This window comes from Drosophila takahashii, chromosome 3R (assembly GCF_030179915.1).
Source record: "Drosophila takahashii strain IR98-3 E-12201 chromosome 3R, DtakHiC1v2, whole genome shotgun sequence".
Lineage (NCBI taxonomy): Eukaryota > Metazoa > Arthropoda > Insecta > Diptera > Drosophilidae > Drosophila > Drosophila takahashii.
In genome coordinates this window covers 19,656,279-19,676,394 of record NC_091681.1, presented here as the reverse complement: position 1 = coordinate 19,676,394, position 20,116 = coordinate 19,656,279, and the positions used below count along the sequence as shown (strand labels likewise).

Below are 20,116 nucleotides of genomic sequence, written 5' to 3'. Positions count from 1 at the left end.
AGCACGTGATGGTATTACCAAAGGCGCTGCCACAAAGCACACAACACTCGAACACCCAGGCGAGCGGACATACAAATAAATCAATGTTGGCTTCTGGCAAACCATTTCGGGGGTCAAAATGAAAAAGTTGAAATTTATTTGAAAACCCTGAAAGGAAAAGCTATAAAGCTACTACAATAGTAGCTCCTCCACCTGGCTCACCTTTCACCTGTGCCCCCAAAATCTCTTTCTAATTCTGCACAAATTAGGCACAAGAGAATCGAAATTGACCTGAAATCAAATACAAGTCAACATAAATTCAATTGCGAGTATTTTCCAGATCAAGGTCCTTAAGTTGCTAGGCAGGCAAACTACCCTGTATGAGCCGATGTTCTCAGCTTCATGGCGCTCTCAAGTTTTGTGTAATCAATATGCGAATGAAAGGGTAGGAAATGGCACTGCTTTACCAAGAGAAAAGTATATTAAAAGTAAATCAGAGGAACAGAACATCCCATCCTTTTTGATTGGCTTGGTTATGCCATCTCAGAGCTCATGGAATTTTTTAAGCCAGTCATCAATAAATTTTATTGTGTCAAGGAATTTTCCAGTTTAATAAAGGCCATCTTTAATATCAGGATTTTCCTGTAGAGGCATTCCTTTAACTTTACTGAAATTTATTGCCATTTTTTCTCATATCTGAAAATAAAGTTTAAAGCTTAAAGAAAAGCTTGAATTTGTTCTCTTCTGTCACTTAATTCCATTTCCCTTTAGTTAGGCACTTAATTCTTTTAGCTTCAGCTTCAAAAAAGGCATTGCAAACTTTTCTTTTCGAATGTTTGTATTCCTGGGATGTACGCATTCTTTGAATGTTTACTGTTTGCCAAGTAGTTACTAGGAAGCAAATATTTGAGAGGCTTCTGTTTGTTGTTGCTGGAGCGGCATAACGTATACGCCACGTTGCACGCGCCACGTTAAGCTCATTTACATCAGCGCAGAGTTTCCCAACTACATCGCATCGAACCGATAATATTATGTACAACCATTGGTGTATATTGCACGGATGGTTACTCGCATTTGATTACCGAGGGTGTTCGGGGACCATGAGACCGCGACCCCCAACATCCAGCCCAATTTATGTGGCAACAACCAGGTGAACTAGCTGGTGTTCAAACAATTGGAGCCATCAGCAACATGAATATCTGTATTATTCAGCCACGAAAACGTTACTAGGTCTTCCCTTTCGATTTAGACAGATTGAATTTGTAAAAGCGAAAGAAGCGTTGAATACCATCGGGTTGGAAAATGTAACGCCTTTGTTGTCACTTTAATGCGCAATTATTGAGAGGGGATGCCATTGTTGACAAACAGGCAGCCCACAGTGCACTGCGAAAAATACTTTATAAAGCAAATGTTATGTAAAAAATACTTTAAGAATATTATACAAGTAAAACATGTAAACAGTGGGGTTTCTCCATAAACCGCATCAGAATTTACACATAAAAAGTGCAGTTAATTTTTCCAAGTGTCGTTCATGGCAAAAAAAAAGAAAGAATATAAAACGCTCGTTTTTCCAATGCTTCCTCCTTCGACTGATGCTCTCTGCACTCAAAACCAACACAATCATTGCATCAAATTTACACAGAGAGCGGGAAGAACGATTGTCAATGCTTTTAACCAAATGAACTTATGTCGTACATAGCCAGTTGAGTATAAATTTGATTGATCAAGAATGTGTGTGGAATTTCAATTCAATGTTCAGACTTTATTGGGGCACTTTTAATAGAGATCCACGTTGCAATGCTGGCAGCGCCCGTTGACGATGGTGTTGCCGCCCCTCCGGTAAATTGTGCCACTTCCACCTCCTCCTCCTCCGCCTGCTCCCCGGGAAATTACCACATTGCCATCGTTTGGATTCGAGGAGAAGCTGCGGTACTCCTGGCCATCCAAGTAGACGGGTTCTCCATCCGGATTGGGACCTGTTCGAGTGCATGATTATTCATTTGTTCTCCAATTACTGACTGGCTAGCGAAACAATCGAGACTTACAAGTCAGACAGCGGCCATTTACCACCACTGTGCTGGGATGAGCTGCAAATGATGAGCAAAGTATGTATCAATTAGCGTCAGTAGCAATCCCTTCCAATCCCGTCTAGCTTACCGTCGATCAGAGCCGGAATCAAAGCCAACAGGAGCAGAACACACGTCAGGTACTTCATATTAGAGCCGATAGATTGCCGGCTCGACTCTCACGGGGCTTATATAGTACGGCACTAAATACGATCCGAATCGAACTCAATTTGCATAAGCTTGAATGTTAACGGCAGTGCGCTGCCTTTGATTTGTTCTATATATTGAACTATACTACTGTATATTCCCACAAATTTCCCCTCAGCACTATCAAATGGCAAATCAATGGGGTTTTCCTCGAATGGCTTTGATAAAGCTCGACGTAATTGATTTCCTTGAACTTCTACGAAGAAATTTATGACAGTCACGCCCGAAAACGCTGTTTACAATTATCATTCGACGCTCTAAACATGAATGGCAAACAATTCCAGAGAATCACACCCCCATCATATTTACCCATATATCTCAGCAAAACTGGTTTCAGTACCGAAAGTCGTGACTCGTGAGCAGAACGTATGGGCAGCTAAAAATGGTTTTATTCACAAAGATAAAGAGTTGCGGAAAAAAAAGACATTTATTTTTAATAGAACAAAATAAAATACATAAAGTCTTTAAGCATTTAAATTAAATACAAGATCTTTAAGATAAATATTATTTCTTGGGTCACTGAAAATACAATTTTATTTTTAAAGTCAAGATCATATTTTTTTAATCTTTATTTTTAAGAAAATTATATTTTATTATAGTTAATTTAATCAGTACGTAGGATACCCACTGAACACCACGGCTGACTATCTGATGCGCTTCTAATTGTTTTTAAAAAGTATCTGTGGGCAATTCCCTGCTGCGATTAATACTTACGTAGCGGTTTGTTTATACTGCGAAAGTTCTTCGCAGCGATAAGGTCTGTTTGGGTTCAGAATCGGAATCAGCATCGGTGATTGCATCGTATATAAGCGGCTGTTGTGGATCGTACCTGGTCCAGACCAGTTCGACGTTTTGATAGACCAGCACAATGAATAACCTGACGGCACTTGCGATTCTCGCTCTTTCTGCCCTGGCTATAACGGAGGCAGCTGTTTACATTGGCGGCGGTTGCTACGACTGTAAGATAATCCCCATTAACCTACATTACTTTCCTTAAATCGGTTCCCATTTTTTTCCATTTTTGGACGTCAGTAGAAAAGTTGAAAAAAAATAGAACCCCTTTTATTTGACCTTTTTCTTATGCTGAGCGTTTGATTAAACGAAAATTATATAGATAGGTTTCAAATATTTTTTTAAAAATTATTTATCTGATAAAATATAATATTATTATATTAGTGCAAAAGAAACCAGGTTTCCTAAAATATTTAGCTTCCAAAACATATACTTTCTCCCTTTAAAATTTATCTATAGGCAGATTTAAGTTTCTGCGGCAACCATCCCTATAAATTAGTAAAGGGTGTTAAGCTGTATGCGCAATTGAGTAACCACAACAAACTCATTTAAATTTCACTTTTAGGTAATCCGCCTGGAGGCCAGGGACCCGGAGTCTACACAGGTGTCAACGGTGGAGGCGGAGGAGGCCGAGGAAATGGCGGTGGCGGAGGAAACTACTATAACAACGGTGGTGGAGGAGGCGGAGGAGGTCGGCGCCCAGTATATTCGGGCAACTTCGGACCAGGCTACAGCAACGGTGGAGGAGGAGGAGGAGGTGGAGGTCGCGGGGGTGGTGGAGGTTATGGAGGTGGTTACGATGATGGCGGTCTAACGCAGATTATAAGCGGCTGAGAATATAATCTGGAGGCTTTGCAACCGCTAAATCCAGCAAATGAGCGAAAGCTGTCTGATATTAAGATTGTATATAGACTAAAATAAAAAAAAAACCAAACAGATAAGGAACGTGATTAAATGCATTATATACAAAGTATATAATACACGAAAATGGATAATGCTTGTTGTAAACCTCAAACATCTTTACACTTTTTTTAAATCTGTTGACAATTTTTGTACAGTTAAATAATCTATAAATTGGTTTTATTTACCTGTGTAATTGTTGTGCTTTTGAGTTAAACTGATAAATATTGCATTATAATTCATAATTACAACGCTTAAGTCCGTTCGTGTGTTAATTAAGCTTATTAACCGCTATTAAATCTGTTAAGGTTCTTTACATATACCCGCAAAAGGGGTAAATTCGTTTAATTATTCTGCATAATAAAACTTGTATTTTACGATGTGTTAAGTACGTTATTTAATATTCCGCATTTAAGTTGAAAATGTGTAATAAAGCATTATAGTGTTATTTCTTTTTGAAATTTCTTGGCTGTTTGATGTAAATGTACTAATTCCGACTATCTTCCCAGCACAAATACAACGATGAAGAAAACTATTTGGAATTTACAAAGAGTCTTCCTCTTACTGGAAAATCGTATAGCAAAATCTGTGCCCCCTTCTGTAAACGCTTTACTGCATACAATTTTCAATGTACATTTTTGCCTTTTACAAAATCTCAGGAAAAAAATTACCGTTAAGGCCCACAAATTGTTACTGTATTTTTGAGTGCGTACGGAACAGAAAATATTTTATGGTGCGTTCGAATTTCCATTGGGCAAAAGTCATAAATTGATGAACGAAAGGCTCTTTGAGCTGGATTAGAGCTTTTTCACCTACCTTTCATTCGATACTCAAAATGATTTGTGTGAATTTTACCCAGGGGAATGCCACTGTATTCGCTGGATTTATAGCCAATCGGTTTCGGATTTTGCTTACATTTCAAATTTTATGTGGAAATAAAACTGAGCGAGGTACAAATGAATAGGACGCATTTTTAATTAAACACCATCAAAAGGAAATCTCATGCCTGTCAAAAACTTAACTCTGAAAACGTGTGTTTTTTATAATTAGTATTCATTGCTTATACGTTACTTTTTGCACTTGCAATTACAAATGTAAATTGCACTTGCTGCCACATAAATTATTCGTTAAAATAGAAAGTAGGAAGAGTTAAAAAGTAACTTGCTCTAGCCCATCAAACCGTCTGTATTTTGTGGTCGAAACAGCGCAAGTCCAGCAAATGGAAATAATTGATAAGCTTTTCAAAGTTTCAGCCCTATACTTATCAGTCTTAATTACACGTTTCGCCCTTGTTAAATATGCAACGCATCGAATTTCCCAAAAGTTAGGACAAAGAACCGCTCGGCGAATCCACCACCACTTAATTGAATCAATTACAAGTTCGATTTTTGTTCGTTCAAGGATTTCGGTAAGCTAAGCTAAACTTAACGACCCGGAATTAAATTTGGGGCCATTATTAAAGTATAATTATCGCTATTATAGAATGCAATCGGTCGATAATTCACCAAGAATATTTGCAATTCGTTTTTTGTCCCGTTTAACGAATCCTAATGATTCCAATTTTTGTGGGTTTACTTTTGTATTAAATGCATTTATTTCTGGCGAAGAAAGGATTTAGCCATACTATTTTTAGTAAAGCCTTTTCTTCCTCTGCATATTTCTAATTAAAAATCTGAGACACAAATAGTTGTTTCATCGAGCTGGCGAAATAACAGGTAAATAGCATTTAAAGCAAACAAAATAAATTATTATTATAAATTTTTAAGGTAAATTCCTTTTCTGCTAACAAAACAATATATATACTTTGGCACTAACCTATTAATTGTAAGATTAAACATATATTTCATTGCTATTTTTAGAAACATAATAATAGAAACAAACTAATTATAGAACTAGAGTTAAAGTTTTCAATCCGAAATATTTGATATGCAAATTTAAGTACACTTCTTCCACTTCGAAATTCTCCCCAACGCGTAAGATTTGTTTTTGTTTTTATACCCTTGCAGAGGGTATTATGATTTCAGTCAGAAGTTTGCAACGCAGTGAAGGAGACGTTTCCGACCCCATAAAGTATATATATTCTTGATCAGCATCACAAGACGAGTCAATCTAGCCATGTCCGTCTGTCCGTCCGTCTGTCCGTCTGTCCGTCTGTCCGTCTGTCCGTCTGTCCGTCTGTCTGTTTCTACGCAAACTAGTCTCTCAGTTTTTGAGCTATCGGGACAAAACTTTCGCAAAAGTCTTCTTTCTATTGCAGGTAGTATATATGTCGGAGCCGACCGGATCGGACAACTATATCTTATAGCTCCCATAGGAACAATCGAAAAAAAAAACTTTAAAAAATTCTAGCTTCGGTGTTTTTTGAAATATTACTTTCTACTTTTGGGGATGTTATTTTTTAAATATTTCTGAATTTCGAATTAATTATTTAAAAAATCGGACTACTATATCATATAGCTGCCATAGGAACGATCGGAAAATTAATGGAAAAGTAATAGAAAATAAATTCTAGCTTCTTTGGTTTTTATTGTATTATCTTCTACTCTAGGATATGACTCTTTTTAAATATTTCCGAATTTCAATTTTAATTTAATCAAAATCGGACGACTATATCATATAGCTGCCATAGGAACGATCGGAAAATTAATGGAAAAGTAATAGGAAATAAATTCTAGCTTCTTTGGTTTTTATTGTATTATCTTCTACTCTAGGATATGACTCTTTTTAAATATTTCCGAATTTCAATTTTAATTTGATCAAAATCGGACGACTATATCATATAGCTGCCATAGGAACGATCGGAAAATTAATGAGAAATATTAGAAAATTGAACATTTTTGCGATTTGTTAATTAATAGGAATGATCTGCAAGGGTATATAAGCTTCGGCTGGCCGAAGCTAGCTTCCTTTCTTGTTTTCTTTGACTTTCATGTAAATGGCATCTTGACGAACCGCAACACTTTATTTGATTTTTGATTTTGCGGTTATTATAAAAACTACAAGTCAACCCAAAAGGCTTCAATGTATTTTCTTTCGATTAAAACTTCGATTTTCCAGCTAATATGAAATAGCTTCCCATTTTTTAAAACCCTCTTTTTAATTACTCTTTTACAACGAAACACCACAAGTCAGGTGCAAAATTCACTATTCCATGGAGCAGCAATCGAGTTTCCCAGTGACGGGAACTGGGGACTGCTAATGGGAGGTAATGGGGGTATGTCGGTTCTGGCAGAGCCATTAGCGTTCAATTTCCCTGCTGGAAGGTAAAAACTAAGCGAGCTGGCGAAATTAACTTGGACCAGCCACCACCTTTTGAAGCGAGCACGAGCAACTCTTAAACCTGCGAACTTTATGTTTCATATTGCAAGTTTGCTTTGAAAACTATGTTGAGGTACGCTCAGAAGCGGAAAATTAAAATTGTTTTCCAGCAACGCTCAATATTCTTACTCCGATTTCTGTTCTGTTCTATTAATTGGGGCTACGATTATTATTTTTGCTTTGAAAAAATATTTATGGCTTTCTTTCTTTGTTGCACAATTGCGAATTTCCTGAAAATTTAAATAGAAAGAATTTAATTTCAAAAGGAAGAAGGTTGTAGGTTGATATTTCGGTGGGTGTACTGATAACAAGATAATCTTAAAATGCAAGATTGCTCTTAGACTGTCCGATTTGTAGTGACGTACTTATGTACATTTCACCGAAAACAAACAAAGCACTGCATCAATGGACCAGTTTGCCATCGCCGGAAGGCATCAATACAATAGCAAAGGCAAACTGGCAATCTAAAGGCTGAGCTTGTTGCCAAAGAAAAGGATCGAAATGATGGTTTAACAGAATTCCAATGCGGGGAAAAAAATCTGGGAAATATCCGGAGGGACGACATAAGAATGCATTCGCATCCCGTCCTCAAGTTAAGCTAATATTATCTTTATACCCTTGCAGAGGGTATTATGATTTCAGTCAGAAGTTTGCAACGCAGTGAAGGAGACGTTTCCGACCCCATAAAGTATATATATTCTTGATCAGCATCACAAGACGAGTCGATCTAGCCATGTCCGTCTGTCCGTCTGTCCGTCTGTCCGTCTGTCCGTCTGTCCGTCCGTCTGTCCGTCTGTCTGTTTCTACGCAAACTAGTCTCTCAGTTTTTGAGCTATCGGGATGAAACTTTCCCAAAAGTCTTCTTTCTATTGCAGGTAGTATATATGTCGGAGCCGACCGGATCGGACAACTATATCTTATAGCTCCCATAGGAACAATCCGAAAAAAAAACTTTAAAAAATTCTAGCTTCGGTGTTTTTTGAAATATCAGCTTCTACTTTTGGGGATGTTATTTTTTAAATATATCTGAATTTCGAATTAATTATTTAAAAAATCGGACTACTATATCATATAGCTGCCATAGGAACGATCGGAAAATTAATGGAAAAGTAATAGGAAATAAATTCTAGCTTCTTTGGTTTTTATTGTATTATCTTCTACTCTAGGATATGACTCTTTTTAAATATTTCCGAATTTCAATTTTAATTTAATCAAAATCGGACGACTATATCATATAGCTGCCATAGGAACGATCGGAAAATTAATGGAAAAGTAATAGGAAATAAATTCTAGCTTCTTTGGTTTTTATTGTATTATCTTCTACTCTAGGATATGACTCTTTTTAAATATTTTCGAATTTCAATTTTAATTTGATCAAAATCGGACGACTATATCATATAGCTGCCATAGGAACGATCGGAAAATTAATGAGAAATATTAGAAAATTGAACATTTTTGCGATTTGTTTATTAATAGGAATGATCTGCAAGGGTATATAAGCTTCGGCTGGCCGAAGCTAGCTTCCTTTCTTGTTTTATCTAAAAGTAGCTTTTAAAATGTTGATAAGTTTCCTAGGTAAATTTTTGATGGGCAGGTTTAGCGTTGAAAGCCTACATTAAGTTTTAAATGAGGACGAGAAACAAGGAATGAGAATTCAGACTTTTCTCCCTTTTCAGTCAAAATTGTCGCCACATCAAAGTTCATGTGCAATACAGATGCCATTTAGAAAAAGCAATACAGGTTGTGTAGTTCGACTGGAAGTTTTTTTCAAGAATTCAATTGGCTGCCACAGCAGGTGTTTGCTTCGATATTGAAATTCAGCTATCTTCCTCCCTCTGTAATATTGTATCTGTGTGCCACCTTGGATCTGCGGTTTCAGTGGAACTTTATTTTTGTCCTTCAAGCTGTGGTTGGTGTGTCGGTTAAAATAGAATTCAGGGGAAAACTAGAACTAGTTAACAGACTGACACAGCGTTCTCGATGACCTTTGCCAGTAAAACCACAATCCCAGTACAACGGGAATATTCATTTATTTGAAATATGCATTTAAGTTAGCTTAACATACGAAAAACACAAAACCAGTGCCGCTATCCGACCCAGTAACCCGCCCGCCCAGCAATCTCGCCCCAAAAACGACACCGGAAAATTCACAGACACGTAGAGATAGAGTTTTTCTTCTTCTTATCGATGGGTGACTAAGGGGAGCTGAAATGCTTGGCATTCTCGTTGGGACAACTACAACCCAAAAAAAAAGACAAAAACAAAAACACAGGGAACTCAAACTCAAACGCAGACCAGCAGCCACAACCGCAGCCCCACATCACATCGCACTACCAAACTATGGGTATTGGCCGCATTTCGATTTACGGCCAGATCCGCACCACCAGCAGCATCAGGAGCAGCGTCATCGCCAGCCGGAACCCCATCCAATGCCATCTGTCCATCCCCAGTCCCAGTCCCCCTCCGGCACCGTTCGGGGCGCAGATGTTCTGGAGGACGGCGCAGTTCCTGAAGTGCTTCTCGTCCGACAGCATTTTGGCCGTCTCGCGGGCAAACTCCGCCGAGTTCTTGTAGCACTTGTAGCGGGCACTATTGTAGATGCAGTTCTCGTACGCATAGCGGGCACTGGAAAAGGACCAAAAACTTGATTGATATCGATTCTGGGAAAGAAGTCATTCGCCACTGCCAGCGGGGGCGTGTAATTTAGTTGCCCTGGCCATAGCAAACAACTTGTTACTTAAAAGGGACACCGCTGTTTCCAGGAAAAACGGTCTTGTAAAAAATCTAAAAGACGTCTATTCAAAATGACAATTATACTACTAGTTTCAACAGATTTTGGGACATAAAAGGTTCATTTACAAACTATACTATTTTAAATTTGTTAAAGGAAATTTTTCTAGTTAATTTATATTTCTCCAGATTCTACTAACTGGCTGGATTCATTTAAAGGTCATAGAAAATACATTTTTAATAAATCAATTTGTGTTGTTAAAATTTTATCATAAGCCTTGAAATAATACAATATATAAAGGGCAGATAAACCATTTAAAAATATTAATTATTGGTTTAACCTAAATTCTTTACAGCGAAATTTTGTCAATCAGGATATTAAGATTTCGGAGGGCATGGCACTCGGAAAACCTGGTCGTATTGTATGTATATGCAATGAAAATATTTATTCAAGCATACCAGCAGAATTCAAGGAACTTTTCGCTGGCGTTGCGCCTCTCGTCGTGCACCTCTTCGCTGAGGATGCCCTCGAAGTCGGCCGTGCAGGTGACCCAATCCAGTTGGATGTATGCAAAGCAGTCCTTGTGCCGCAGGTAGTCTGCAAACAGGAGAGGGATGAAGGGGAGGGGATTCTTCAAATTCGTGTATAAATAATGCTCCTGCTGCTGTGCTTTTGTGCACTTTAAAGCCTGTCAAGTTGAGGTCCTTTGTTTGGGCGACTTAACGGGGGGCTTTTGCTCCCTAATCTGGGGCTTTTTGTGTATATTGTGAGATATGCGTGTGTGCTCGACACCTCGACGCCTGTGGGTATCCTTGTGTTTACCCCAGAGACAACTTGGCAAATTGATTTCGAAATGCTTTCAAAACATACCTTTAAATGTCGCTAAACTTACCCCGCTGAAAGTCGGCGTCGCCACAGAATTTGTAGAAAAATCGACGAGCTCCCTCCACATTATTCTTGAACGTGCCCAGCTTTCGATCGTCCAGGCAACGCTTCGAGTAAGTATCGAAGCACCTCATGCCGCGGTTGAATATGCTGCAATATGTAATTCGATTTCAGCGAGGGACAATTGAGTGAGGTCTAATTGAGTGCCACTCGTGTTGCCCCTCCGGTGGCACGACTAATGTATGTATGAATTAAATGTGTCTGCCTTAAATTATACGTCTGCTTTAATAATTCAGTTTTTTGCCTGAATTTAATGTAAATCAAAAACAATTTAATCAATCTTGTTCACTTAGCAGAATATGCATTTCTCTTACTAACAAACAAAAGAAATTCAAAGAATTCATTAGACCCTTAAATAAACTGACAGCCAATGTATAGAATCCAAAGTGCAAAGTCTTGCAAAATGATATTAATGAAATTTTACGCAGGCATTTCAGAAATTTCCCCAAACTAATAAAATTTCAAGGAAAGCTATTTGGATTAATATTGCTCATAAAACTATAGAAACAAACAACAACAGCAAAGTAAAAAATTTACTGTATACGATAAGCAATAATATTGAGGACTTTAAAACCTAACTATCATAACCTGGTCATTTTTATTGTGCAACAAACGAGTGTACCAACTCATAAACAAGAACAATATAAAAAATTGTATTAGATAAATAATCCAATTATTCTGCATTTTATATTAGTGTCTTTTTTACTTTGTGCTCTCCATAAACATGGAAAAGTTGGCAACAATGGCTCCTAACAAAAATAGCATTAAAACAATACTGAAATAAAATAATGGAAAAACAATTACTTGTACTCGTAATTAAATTCATATTACCCAGCAAGAAAAAGGAATTTATAGAAATTACCATCTGCCGTTAACAGAAAATATTAAGGGAGCACTTCAATTAGCAAATTGATGGCCCACTAATGCCAAATGTCTGCTTATTTATTTGCCATTTGACATCAAAATAATTAATTATCGTCGCGGTTTTCTATGTGCTTAGCCTTGAAACACCTACAAGTGATTTCCTGCGGTTAATATTATGAAGTGCTTCTATGACCACATTTTCAATTTATTACATTTCCAATAGTAATTTCCTGAGCAGCACTTTGACTTGTATAAAAATCTTCTGTCACCCAAAAATAATAGCCGAGCACTTAACTTGGCCCATTGAAGAAGGCCTACTAATGCCGAGTCTGTAATTTATTTTTGGCACTTGAAGCCGGCATAATTAATCACCTCCTCGGAGGCGCAGACAAGAAGGGCCGTCTTAATGGACCCAACTCAAGTCCCCTGTCGAACTGGGGACGTCCCCCAATAACTTTTAGTCCCTGCGGCAACAGAGAGAAATATGAATAAATCGCTTTCCATAAGCGGCTTGAGTGAGGCAATCAATAATGTATATCCCCCCTTTTTGCACTCGATATTGCACGTAGAATGTCCTACTTGCACTTGGCGGCGATCTCCTTTTTGCTGATGACGATTTTCGTGTTCTGCAGGAATTCCATTAAATGCGGCGGCAGATCCTTAAAGCACTCGTCCACCATTTTTTGCGTACTGCCGCACTCCTTGTCCACCGACACCGCCGATGATGATTGTGTGGTATTCCCTTCTTCCTGGGCCAGGATCATAGCGACCGAACCGAGCAAGGCGAGAAAGTAAATTAAAATCACACTGCACAGTGAGCTTCTCACGCACATCCTCGCAGGACACTTGTTGCCACAATTCTACCGATGGAATATTAATTGACCAGTTTCTCCGGTTTGCTGGCTAAACCAACCGCACGAACGCTAACAACGCACTGAAACGGCCAACCGCAGGCAGCTTCTTTAAAAAGGACTTTTAAGTCAGGACCTCTGTTAACTGGCTGTTATATTTAGCGCATGCGCCCTCCTCATATCAGCACGTGCTTCGTCCTTTGTTTACAATACACAGATAAACGACTTTCTAAGAGGTAGTCTGTCCCACTGCCAGGAGGTGGAATGGCATAAATTAGCGTCCACTTCAGCGAGGCCAGGTGTGGATGGAACCGTTGGGTCCGCTTCAGGATGAGTTTAAGTGATTGATTGTCCTCAATCATTGCCGACAAACCCTTCCAGCCAACCGGCACTGGTTTCAAGTTAATTAAGTCACCTGTACACAGTTCTCCTCTGGGTACAGTATTTCACAATTGAAAAACGAAATACCTTTGCTAGGTTTCTTGTTGTTTGGACTTTTGCTTGCCCACTCTTGAAACCCGACACTTTTTCATTGGCCACCGAACCTTCCTAACAATTTGTTATACAATTAGAGTTCATATCCATTTTACGCTTGGGGTTTTTTGGCCAGCTTTTTCATTTCTCTTTATTGAAAGATATAGTTTTTCACAAAGCGGAATCTGTCTATACAACGATTTAAATTATGGACAACATATATTTTAAGTGCATTACTTTACATAGCTCTAAGCTCCTTCAAATTTTAATAACTATTTTTTTATACAGCAAACAACCCGACCAAAATCTTTTAAACAGAACACAATTAATGCGTATGCAGTCATATCGATTGACGATTCTTAATAAAATCACGTTCTGAATGCAAAAAGGACACAGCTTTCAGCATCAGAATGACATTACATCCCATTTAAGCCCAATAAAAACAAACAACCGGAATTTTCCGAGACTGCGCTTTATGACAGAACACTTTTTGTAGACTTTATTACATTTAAAGTGGACTATTAATGTTGTTTATTTTCTCAAAAGAATTCTGACTAAATAAAAATTCCCTCCTTTTCCAAATAAAGTTGAGAAGTGCAAATATTTTTTTAGAAACATTTATTTATGCAAAAAGTTATACATAATCGTACATACATACACTTGTACATATGTAATTAATTACATGTGTGTAGTTGATATATTATAAGGTTTTGAACATATGGATTATCTCACAACTTATTAATGATTTCCTCCTCGAAAGTATGAAGTTTTAAATGATAATGCTGGCGATGTATGAATAATGTTTCGGGTGCGGTGTTAGGGGCACAGCATTCGATTAAAGTAATGAGCGTAAAACTAAATGATTTAAAAAGTTTGTTTTCTTTCTGTAACACAATCTTCGATAGGATTTCATGTCCTTCATGTTAAAATCAATTCTGAACTCATCATAAGCAAGGTTTGCTACGATTGCACGATTGCCGTTGTTATCAATAAAAATTATACATTATGCGTATTAATATTATAAGGTTAGTCAACTGCCATTTGGTTGAACTTCGTTTTGTTTCTGAGTATAAGTCTCACATTTTGCAGAATAATTTCAACAGGTTTTCTGTATACTTTTTTTATTTATTTTATTTTTAAACATTATTTTGATTGGTGCCAATTATACACTTTGTTTAAGGCACATATTTATAACATTTCCTTTTCCCAACAAAAATCAATGAAAATTCTTTAATTTAAAATAAAGTTTGCAACAACTTTACATTGGGTGCAGCGGTTGCTTTGTACCATAAATTAAATGCAATTTACTTTCGCTTTCTATTTTTGTTCTTTGCTAATCTTTCTGCATTTTTATTTTGGGAATTTCATTTAGAATTAAAAAAAATAGATACATATTCAGTTAGGGGTTTGAACAATGCGCGGATCCCATTATAGGCCACGTGATATTTATTTTAAATTAAAGAATTATTTTTGTTGTGGCCATTGCTTTTAGAATTATTTAGTTAAAAGAAGTAATTTTTTCTTTTTATTTCTGCATATAATACATTAGCTTTAAAATATTTAAAATAATTTAAGTTTAGCGTTAAATTATACATTATGAATGCTTGATGCTATCATCATATTATGTTTGTTTCATTAACTAAATATGGCTGTTAAATGTGTTTAATATGATATTGTTGTTTCCTGTTTCGACCCCACTTACTTTTCACACAATCAATTCGAAGTGGGGTGCAAAATCTATACAGAAAATATAGATGTAGTATAACATAATCAAAAAATACTTCATTAACAAGAATTTGCGTCAGTTTAACAAAAATAGATTGTGCCTAATCGACGGCTGAAAAATCTGTATCCGACATAATAGTGATTTGAACTAAATATAATTCTCGCCCAATCCTTTAAAGGGTTACAATGAAAATAGGAGAAACGGCTAACGTTTACGTTTAACTAGTGAAAGATTCATTTTTGCGATTTGAGTTTAAAAGCAGATGTATACAAAAATTAAAACAGTTTTGTTGGTTGAGTAGAGTTTCTTGGATGAGATTCCGTTAACATGATTTTCCTTAGTTTCGTTAAGGGGTTTTGGGGTAATTATATACAGACTTGTATATGCATTTTATATTAATATATATATGTTTGCATTAAGTATGTTTTTGTTCGTTGAACTTTTACACTAAAAACTAACTTTTTCCATTAGATTATTTTAATTAAACTAAGTTCTATGTTTGATTCTCTTATCAATTGTTTGCTTAATAGCTTTGCCTTGTTGCTGGCAAAACGTAACAGTTTAATGGCCACAAGATTCAATACATACTGATGTTGCTGCTGTTCTTTTGCTGTCGCTGTTGCTCCTGTGCTACAGCTTGTTGCAAGTGTTGCATGTGCTTCATCTGCTGCTCGTGTGGCAAAAGGGCTCAGAGTTCAGGGTTCAGTGTTTTGCTAGTTGTGTCGGTGACATGTGGTGGCTCTGTTTTCTGATTTCTGGCATTTGGTTATGGTGATTTTGTTTTTTGTTAGCTTCAGATATGCACATACACAACACGCTCTTGGCTCTGCGTTTGGCCTGGCTGGGATGCTGCTGCTGCTCTGACTCCGTGCTCATCTACGGCAGGCGATGGGATTCATGGTTTCATGGCGGATGTAGGAGCGGAATTGGTAGTGTGTTTAGGATGTTGGTTTGGATTCCATTGGATTTTTTCATTGGAATATTAATATATTTTTTAATAAAACGTTTGTGAGTATGTCGAATATATTGGTTTGTTTTAGTTAGCATGTAAAGAGAGAGATTCATAGAATTGGAAATAGAGTTTGGATTAATATATTTAATGGTTAGCAGTTAGTTATTCATGTAGTTATCCTATGTTAAGCGAGTTATGAGCGCAAAAAGTTACCACGCATTTAATTAGCGTTTACATGATCAGTGGGGCTCACAAAAACATGCTTAATTAGAATAAGAATTTAATAAGTCTGAAAGCGTTTAGTAACTTTTTGCTGAATGCTAACCGCCATCAATGAGAATAATTAATCTTATGATGTGGTCAACATTTTTGACTTTAATAAAGACAAACACATACATTATTATCATTAGAGTTTCATCGACAGGATATTAAAGTAATTTAAATAGAAATTGTAGATAGTGCAAATATTTTTGGTGTTGTTGAAACGTTATTTGATGCGACATTTTATGGTTATTTAAGTTTTGTTCTCCATTTCAAATTTACAAGAACATGATGGTATTTTCCTCATCAGATTAATACTTTTTACTAGTTTTCATTTGTTTGTTTTTTGGTTAACTTGGCCTTTTGTTAGTTATAATTAGCAATAGTATTACATCACATTTTTGGTTTTTGTTTGCTATAAAATAAATGTTTATACCGTTTAATGGGTTTAATATGCTATTTATAAATTTACCACGTAATAATTGGGAAAAAATAAAGAAAACAAAAAGATTACATAAAATTGCAGGTGCATAAGCTTTTAAGACAGGTAGGGATTTTATTACACTTTTATGTTTTTACATACGTCAAAATAAAAAAATTTTTATGAATTAAGCGTTATTTACATGTTTTATTTGTACATAAATGCTGTCATATCATCATATCACCTATATTTTATTTTTAACATATATTTAAAAATTTGTATAGATTTTGAAATAGCGGAAGTATAATCGAAATGCACACAGATCCTTGAACTTATGCAATCAATTCATTCGAAAATAATTGAAAAATTATTAAAGTTCTGCAAATTTTCTCAGAGACTTATAGAAAATAATTCCTTTCTTTATATTCTTTCATTTTATTAATCATTAAGCAGATGCCAATGCAATTTCATGAGGATTCGAGTTATACAAGTTATATAATTAACTAACTAGTCTAGAAATCAATTAATCATAGACAGAAAATTCCGCAACCCATAAGCTTAAAGATTAAGTGTTGTAAGTACACATAGACACGTGTATCAGATATGCAGATATACGTTTCATAGGATACATAAATTAAAATGCATATGCCATAGCACTTGTGGTGGTATCTTGGTAGTAGTTGGTTGTTTGTTGGTCTGGTTGACGGTTGCGTTGGTGGGATTAATGATCAATCGAGGAGTGGGTGGTAAGCATAGAGTTATGCCCGAAGGACGTGTGTGGGTGAGGGTTTTATGTATAAATGCGGTTGTGTCTGGTATCTATAGTTAAGTTGTCTTAGTCACTAGAGTTGCAAACAAACAAAGTGAAGTGTTTATTAATATTTTTGATCAATGAGTTATGTGTGACGACTGAATACGAGAAATAAATATCTTTATTTATTCGTTAGGGTTAAGTTCGGAAAGCGTTAGATATTGGTTTAAATTCTTTTTTTTTTTTTTAGGAGAATTCTGAAAGAAGTCAAGTTTGTGGAATAATAAAGAATCATAAGACTTGGTAAGGATTTTGTTTTGTTTGTTTTTGTTGTGTTGATTTTTTTAAGGTTTTTTGTTTTCATTTCAACAAAAATCATTGATCTTTATTTCTTTGTGGTACACTTTCGGTTCAATTGCAACATTTACATTCGAACGCATAATACAAAATAATCATATAATCTTAGCAAACTAAACAGGGGACTTAAACCTAGGATACACATGTAAAATTCATATCGCGTAAAGAGCGTTTTTTCTTTTAAATAAAGTATATGGCTTATCCGAGAGTAATACAAATAAAAATCTACTAAAATTGTTCTTTCTTCTTTTTTTTTTGTATTTTTTTCTACTTTTTTCGAGTGTATGTAAAACATCAAAGGCACAAGTTAACGTGAAAACAAAGGAAAACTAATATAAAAATTTGTGTATAAATATATTCGTATAAAATGATAATAAACTCTTCTTCTCCAGCTATCTGGACTGATAGATTTTGCATGTGTCTGTACTTTTGTTTTATCAAAATTTTGTTTTGCTTGTTGTTTTAAAACTCGCAATCGAAATAGAATGCAAGGGAACCCACGGCTCTTTTGCATTTTATTCCGGTGAAAAGATAACACATAAAGAAAATAATAGTTTGATAAAATAAATAAAGGAGTAGAAACACAACTAACCTGTGGAGGCGGTGCGCTTGACAATTGTTTTCGGAACTCTGATCAGGGCAGAGCGGCCTGGCCTGGCCAACGTTTCCGGCCAGGTTTCATCGGATATACAGTATGGATTGGGGGGAGGAGCGACTTTATGAGCAGCATAGATATCAAAATAAATAGCGCAAAGATAAAATAATTCAACTAAATTGATTGGTTGCCCGGTGAACATAATCTAAGGGCAGGCACACACAATCCTTGGATTTCTGTTGTTCGAGATTTTGTTTGTTTGTTTTTTTTGAAAAATTATAAATAAAAAGTTTTTAAGTTGCGTCTGCTGATATGATGCTTTTTGAAAATGATGCTTTCTGATTTTAGTGATTTGCCTTTCTCGATTTACTGTATTTCAATGAAACCCGCCGGCTTGGCTGGCACTCCGACCGTTGCTCGCTGATAGGGATGTTCGCGGTTAGTCGCCAAACGACGCTGCTGCTTAATGGCGCCTACTAAAATATACGATACGATACATGTAGATATAGGTTTGCATAGGCATATCGGTTATATGTATAAATAGATGTGAACATATTCGCTACAAAATACAACTTAGGTCTAAAAGATATTGCATACATCCTTACATCTACCATATGCTTGCTCAAACTGAAGCTGTGCTGCCTTCGCTGGAAGCCAATTGCCAACTGATGGGGAATTATTGACCTTTTTTCGGTATTCTTTTACTTTGTAACATTTAAATTCTCTGCTTCTTTGGAATGAGTCGTTTATATATGTGCTTGTGTATTCGATTTTGTATCTGATTTTTAGAACTGGCTGCAAAATAAGTGATTTTCAAGCCGCTTAGTCTAAGGTATTCGTCTCCAGTATATTGTTGACTTCTACAAATGAATATTGTGTTCATAAATTGTTCATTAAGCATTTTGTTCTTCCAGCTTGCTGACTAGTTGTGCATTCAATTGATTCTGGATTATGGTTTCTGTTCTGGGACGGCTGCCTTTGAGCCTCGACTAAACTTAGATCTATTGAAATAATTATTTAAGCACCAACTTGATTCAAGGCTCCTTTCTACTACGAGATATATAAATATATTTAAAAAAAGCTTTTCTGCAATTCTGTTCAAAGTACATGGTTTTGACGAGAAATGGCACTGGCTGGAAAAATTGAAACGGTTTTCTTTTCGCTCTTCGTTAGGTACATTTGTGCATAAATACTGTCCCCCCATCGCAACACTCACTACAATAACTACATAAAAAAAACAGATGCTTAACTAAATTGCACTTAAGACACGACCCTCATACCACAAAACTAAAATAGGGTTATTTTTTTTAGAAGAGAAAAGTATAAAGTTTAGCCCTCTTTAATTTGAATACTCATGGGTTCCAAAAAACGAAAACCAACAACTTGCTTTGGCTGCCGCTGTTGTTGTTCTTCTCAACTAGAATATACTCATATAAAAATGTTTCGGGTTGAAAATCATAAAAGTTAAAAGTTAAGATTAAAGCAACTACAAATTAAGGGCCTAAAAATCACTTATTTTTGCCAATATTGCATATTGCAGAAATGTATTCCTTTGCGACCTATCTTCTAATATAAAATATAATAAACAAATTCATTGTCGAGCAATAATTTTCTTGATTGATTGGTTATCTTTTCTTCTTTTTTCTTGAGTATTACTGTTTTCCTGTTTGTTGTGCCGTTTTACTCTTATGTTTTTGTCTCTAGGTATACAGTATATATACAGTCTATACATTTATGTGTGTGTGTATATAATTCTGTTGCAGTTTTTGTGTGACTGTAACTTTATAACTTTAGGCTAAACATTTTCTGTGGGGTTTTCCTCTACAATTCGTTTCTGTTTTTGTTGTTCAAGGGAAAAATAATAGAGAGTGAGAAAGAGAAGTTCAAAAGACGGAGCCGGCATGCATATATCGACCAACTGTAAAT

At 36.1% G+C, this 20,116-nt stretch overlaps 4 protein-coding genes across 8 annotated transcripts in view; 1 reads left to right on the top strand and 3 right to left on the bottom strand.

Annotated features, from left to right (window-relative positions):
* Positions 1–1,720: 1,720 nt before the first annotated feature.
* Positions 1,721–2,258, bottom strand: BomBc3 (Bomanin Bicipital 3). The gene is made up of 3 exons (XM_017151921.3): positions 2,137–2,258; positions 2,025–2,066; positions 1,721–1,955 (listed from the first exon to the last, which is right to left on the bottom strand). The coding sequence occupies exons 1-3, from the start codon at positions 2,192–2,194 to the stop codon at positions 1,756–1,758; spliced, it is 300 nt and encodes a 99-aa protein (XP_017007410.1). The 5' UTR covers positions 2,195–2,258; the 3' UTR covers positions 1,721–1,755.
* A 799-nt stretch (positions 2,259–3,057) lies between these two features.
* Positions 3,058–4,332, top strand: BomT3 (Bomanin Tailed 3). Its single transcript, XM_017151899.3, has 2 exons — positions 3,058–3,211; positions 3,610–4,332. The coding sequence occupies exons 1-2, from the start codon at positions 3,121–3,123 to the stop codon at positions 3,876–3,878; spliced, it is 360 nt and encodes a 119-aa protein (XP_017007388.2). The 5' UTR covers positions 3,058–3,120; the 3' UTR covers positions 3,879–4,332.
* Positions 4,333–9,065: 4,733 nt separating this feature from the next.
* LOC108064457 (uncharacterized) lies at positions 9,066–13,638 on the bottom strand. Its single transcript, XM_070216054.1, has 4 exons — positions 12,382–13,638; positions 10,886–11,028; positions 10,452–10,590; positions 9,066–9,887 (listed from the first exon to the last, which is right to left on the bottom strand). The coding sequence occupies exons 1-4, from the start codon at positions 12,633–12,635 to the stop codon at positions 9,626–9,628; spliced, it is 798 nt and encodes a 265-aa protein (XP_070072155.1). The 5' UTR covers positions 12,636–13,638; the 3' UTR covers positions 9,066–9,625.
* Positions 13,639–13,728: 90 nt separating this feature from the next.
* The window catches only part of how (protein held out wings), a 43,217-nt gene continuing 36,829 nt past the window's right edge, over positions 13,729–20,116 (bottom strand). For 2 of the 5 annotated variants that reach the window (XM_017151984.3, XM_017151986.3), the window contains exons 8-9: positions 18,188–18,663; positions 13,729–15,729 (exon numbers count right to left, since the gene is read on the bottom strand). In XM_017151984.3, coding sequence (XP_017007473.2) covers positions 18,557–18,663 — 107 coding nt within the window. In that variant the 3' untranslated portion in view covers positions 13,729–15,729; positions 18,188–18,556. Of the gene's footprint in view, positions 15,730–15,929; positions 20,109–20,116 lie in introns of those variants that run through there. The other 3 variants (XM_017151988.3, XM_017151985.3, XM_017151982.3) reach the window with 3 other exon arrangements.

Bases quoted from the DNA above. Each gene is read 5' to 3' on its own strand.
- BomBc3 (XM_017151921.3), bottom strand. From the start codon at position 2,194: ATGAAGTACCTGACGTGTGTTCTGCTCCTGTTGGCTTTGATTCCGGCT. The intron at 2,067-2,136 runs GTAAGCTAGACG...CATCATTTGCAG, and splicing joins GATTCCGGCTCTGATCGACG to CTCATCCCAGCACAGTGGTG. The intron at 1,956-2,024 runs GTAAGTCTCGAT...GCACTCGAACAG, and splicing joins AAATGGCCGCTGTCTGACTT to GTCCCAATCCGGATGGAGAA.
- BomT3 (XM_017151899.3), top strand. From the start codon at position 3,121: ATGAATAACCTGACGGCACTTGCGATTCTCGCTCTTTCTGCCCTGGCT. The intron at 3,212-3,609 runs GTAAGATAATCC...TTTCACTTTTAG, and splicing joins TGGCGGCGGTTGCTACGACT to GTAATCCGCCTGGAGGCCAG.
- LOC108064457 (XM_070216054.1), bottom strand. From the start codon at position 12,635: ATGTGCGTGAGAAGCTCACTGTGCAGTGTGATTTTAATTTACTTTCTC. The intron at 11,029-12,381 runs GTAGGACATTCT...TACATATTGCAG, and splicing joins GAGATCGCCGCCAAGTGCAA to CATATTCAACCGCGGCATGA. The intron at 10,591-10,885 runs GTAAGTTTAGCG...TCCTGTTTGCAG, and splicing joins CGACGCCGACTTTCAGCGGG to ACTACCTGCGGCACAAGGAC.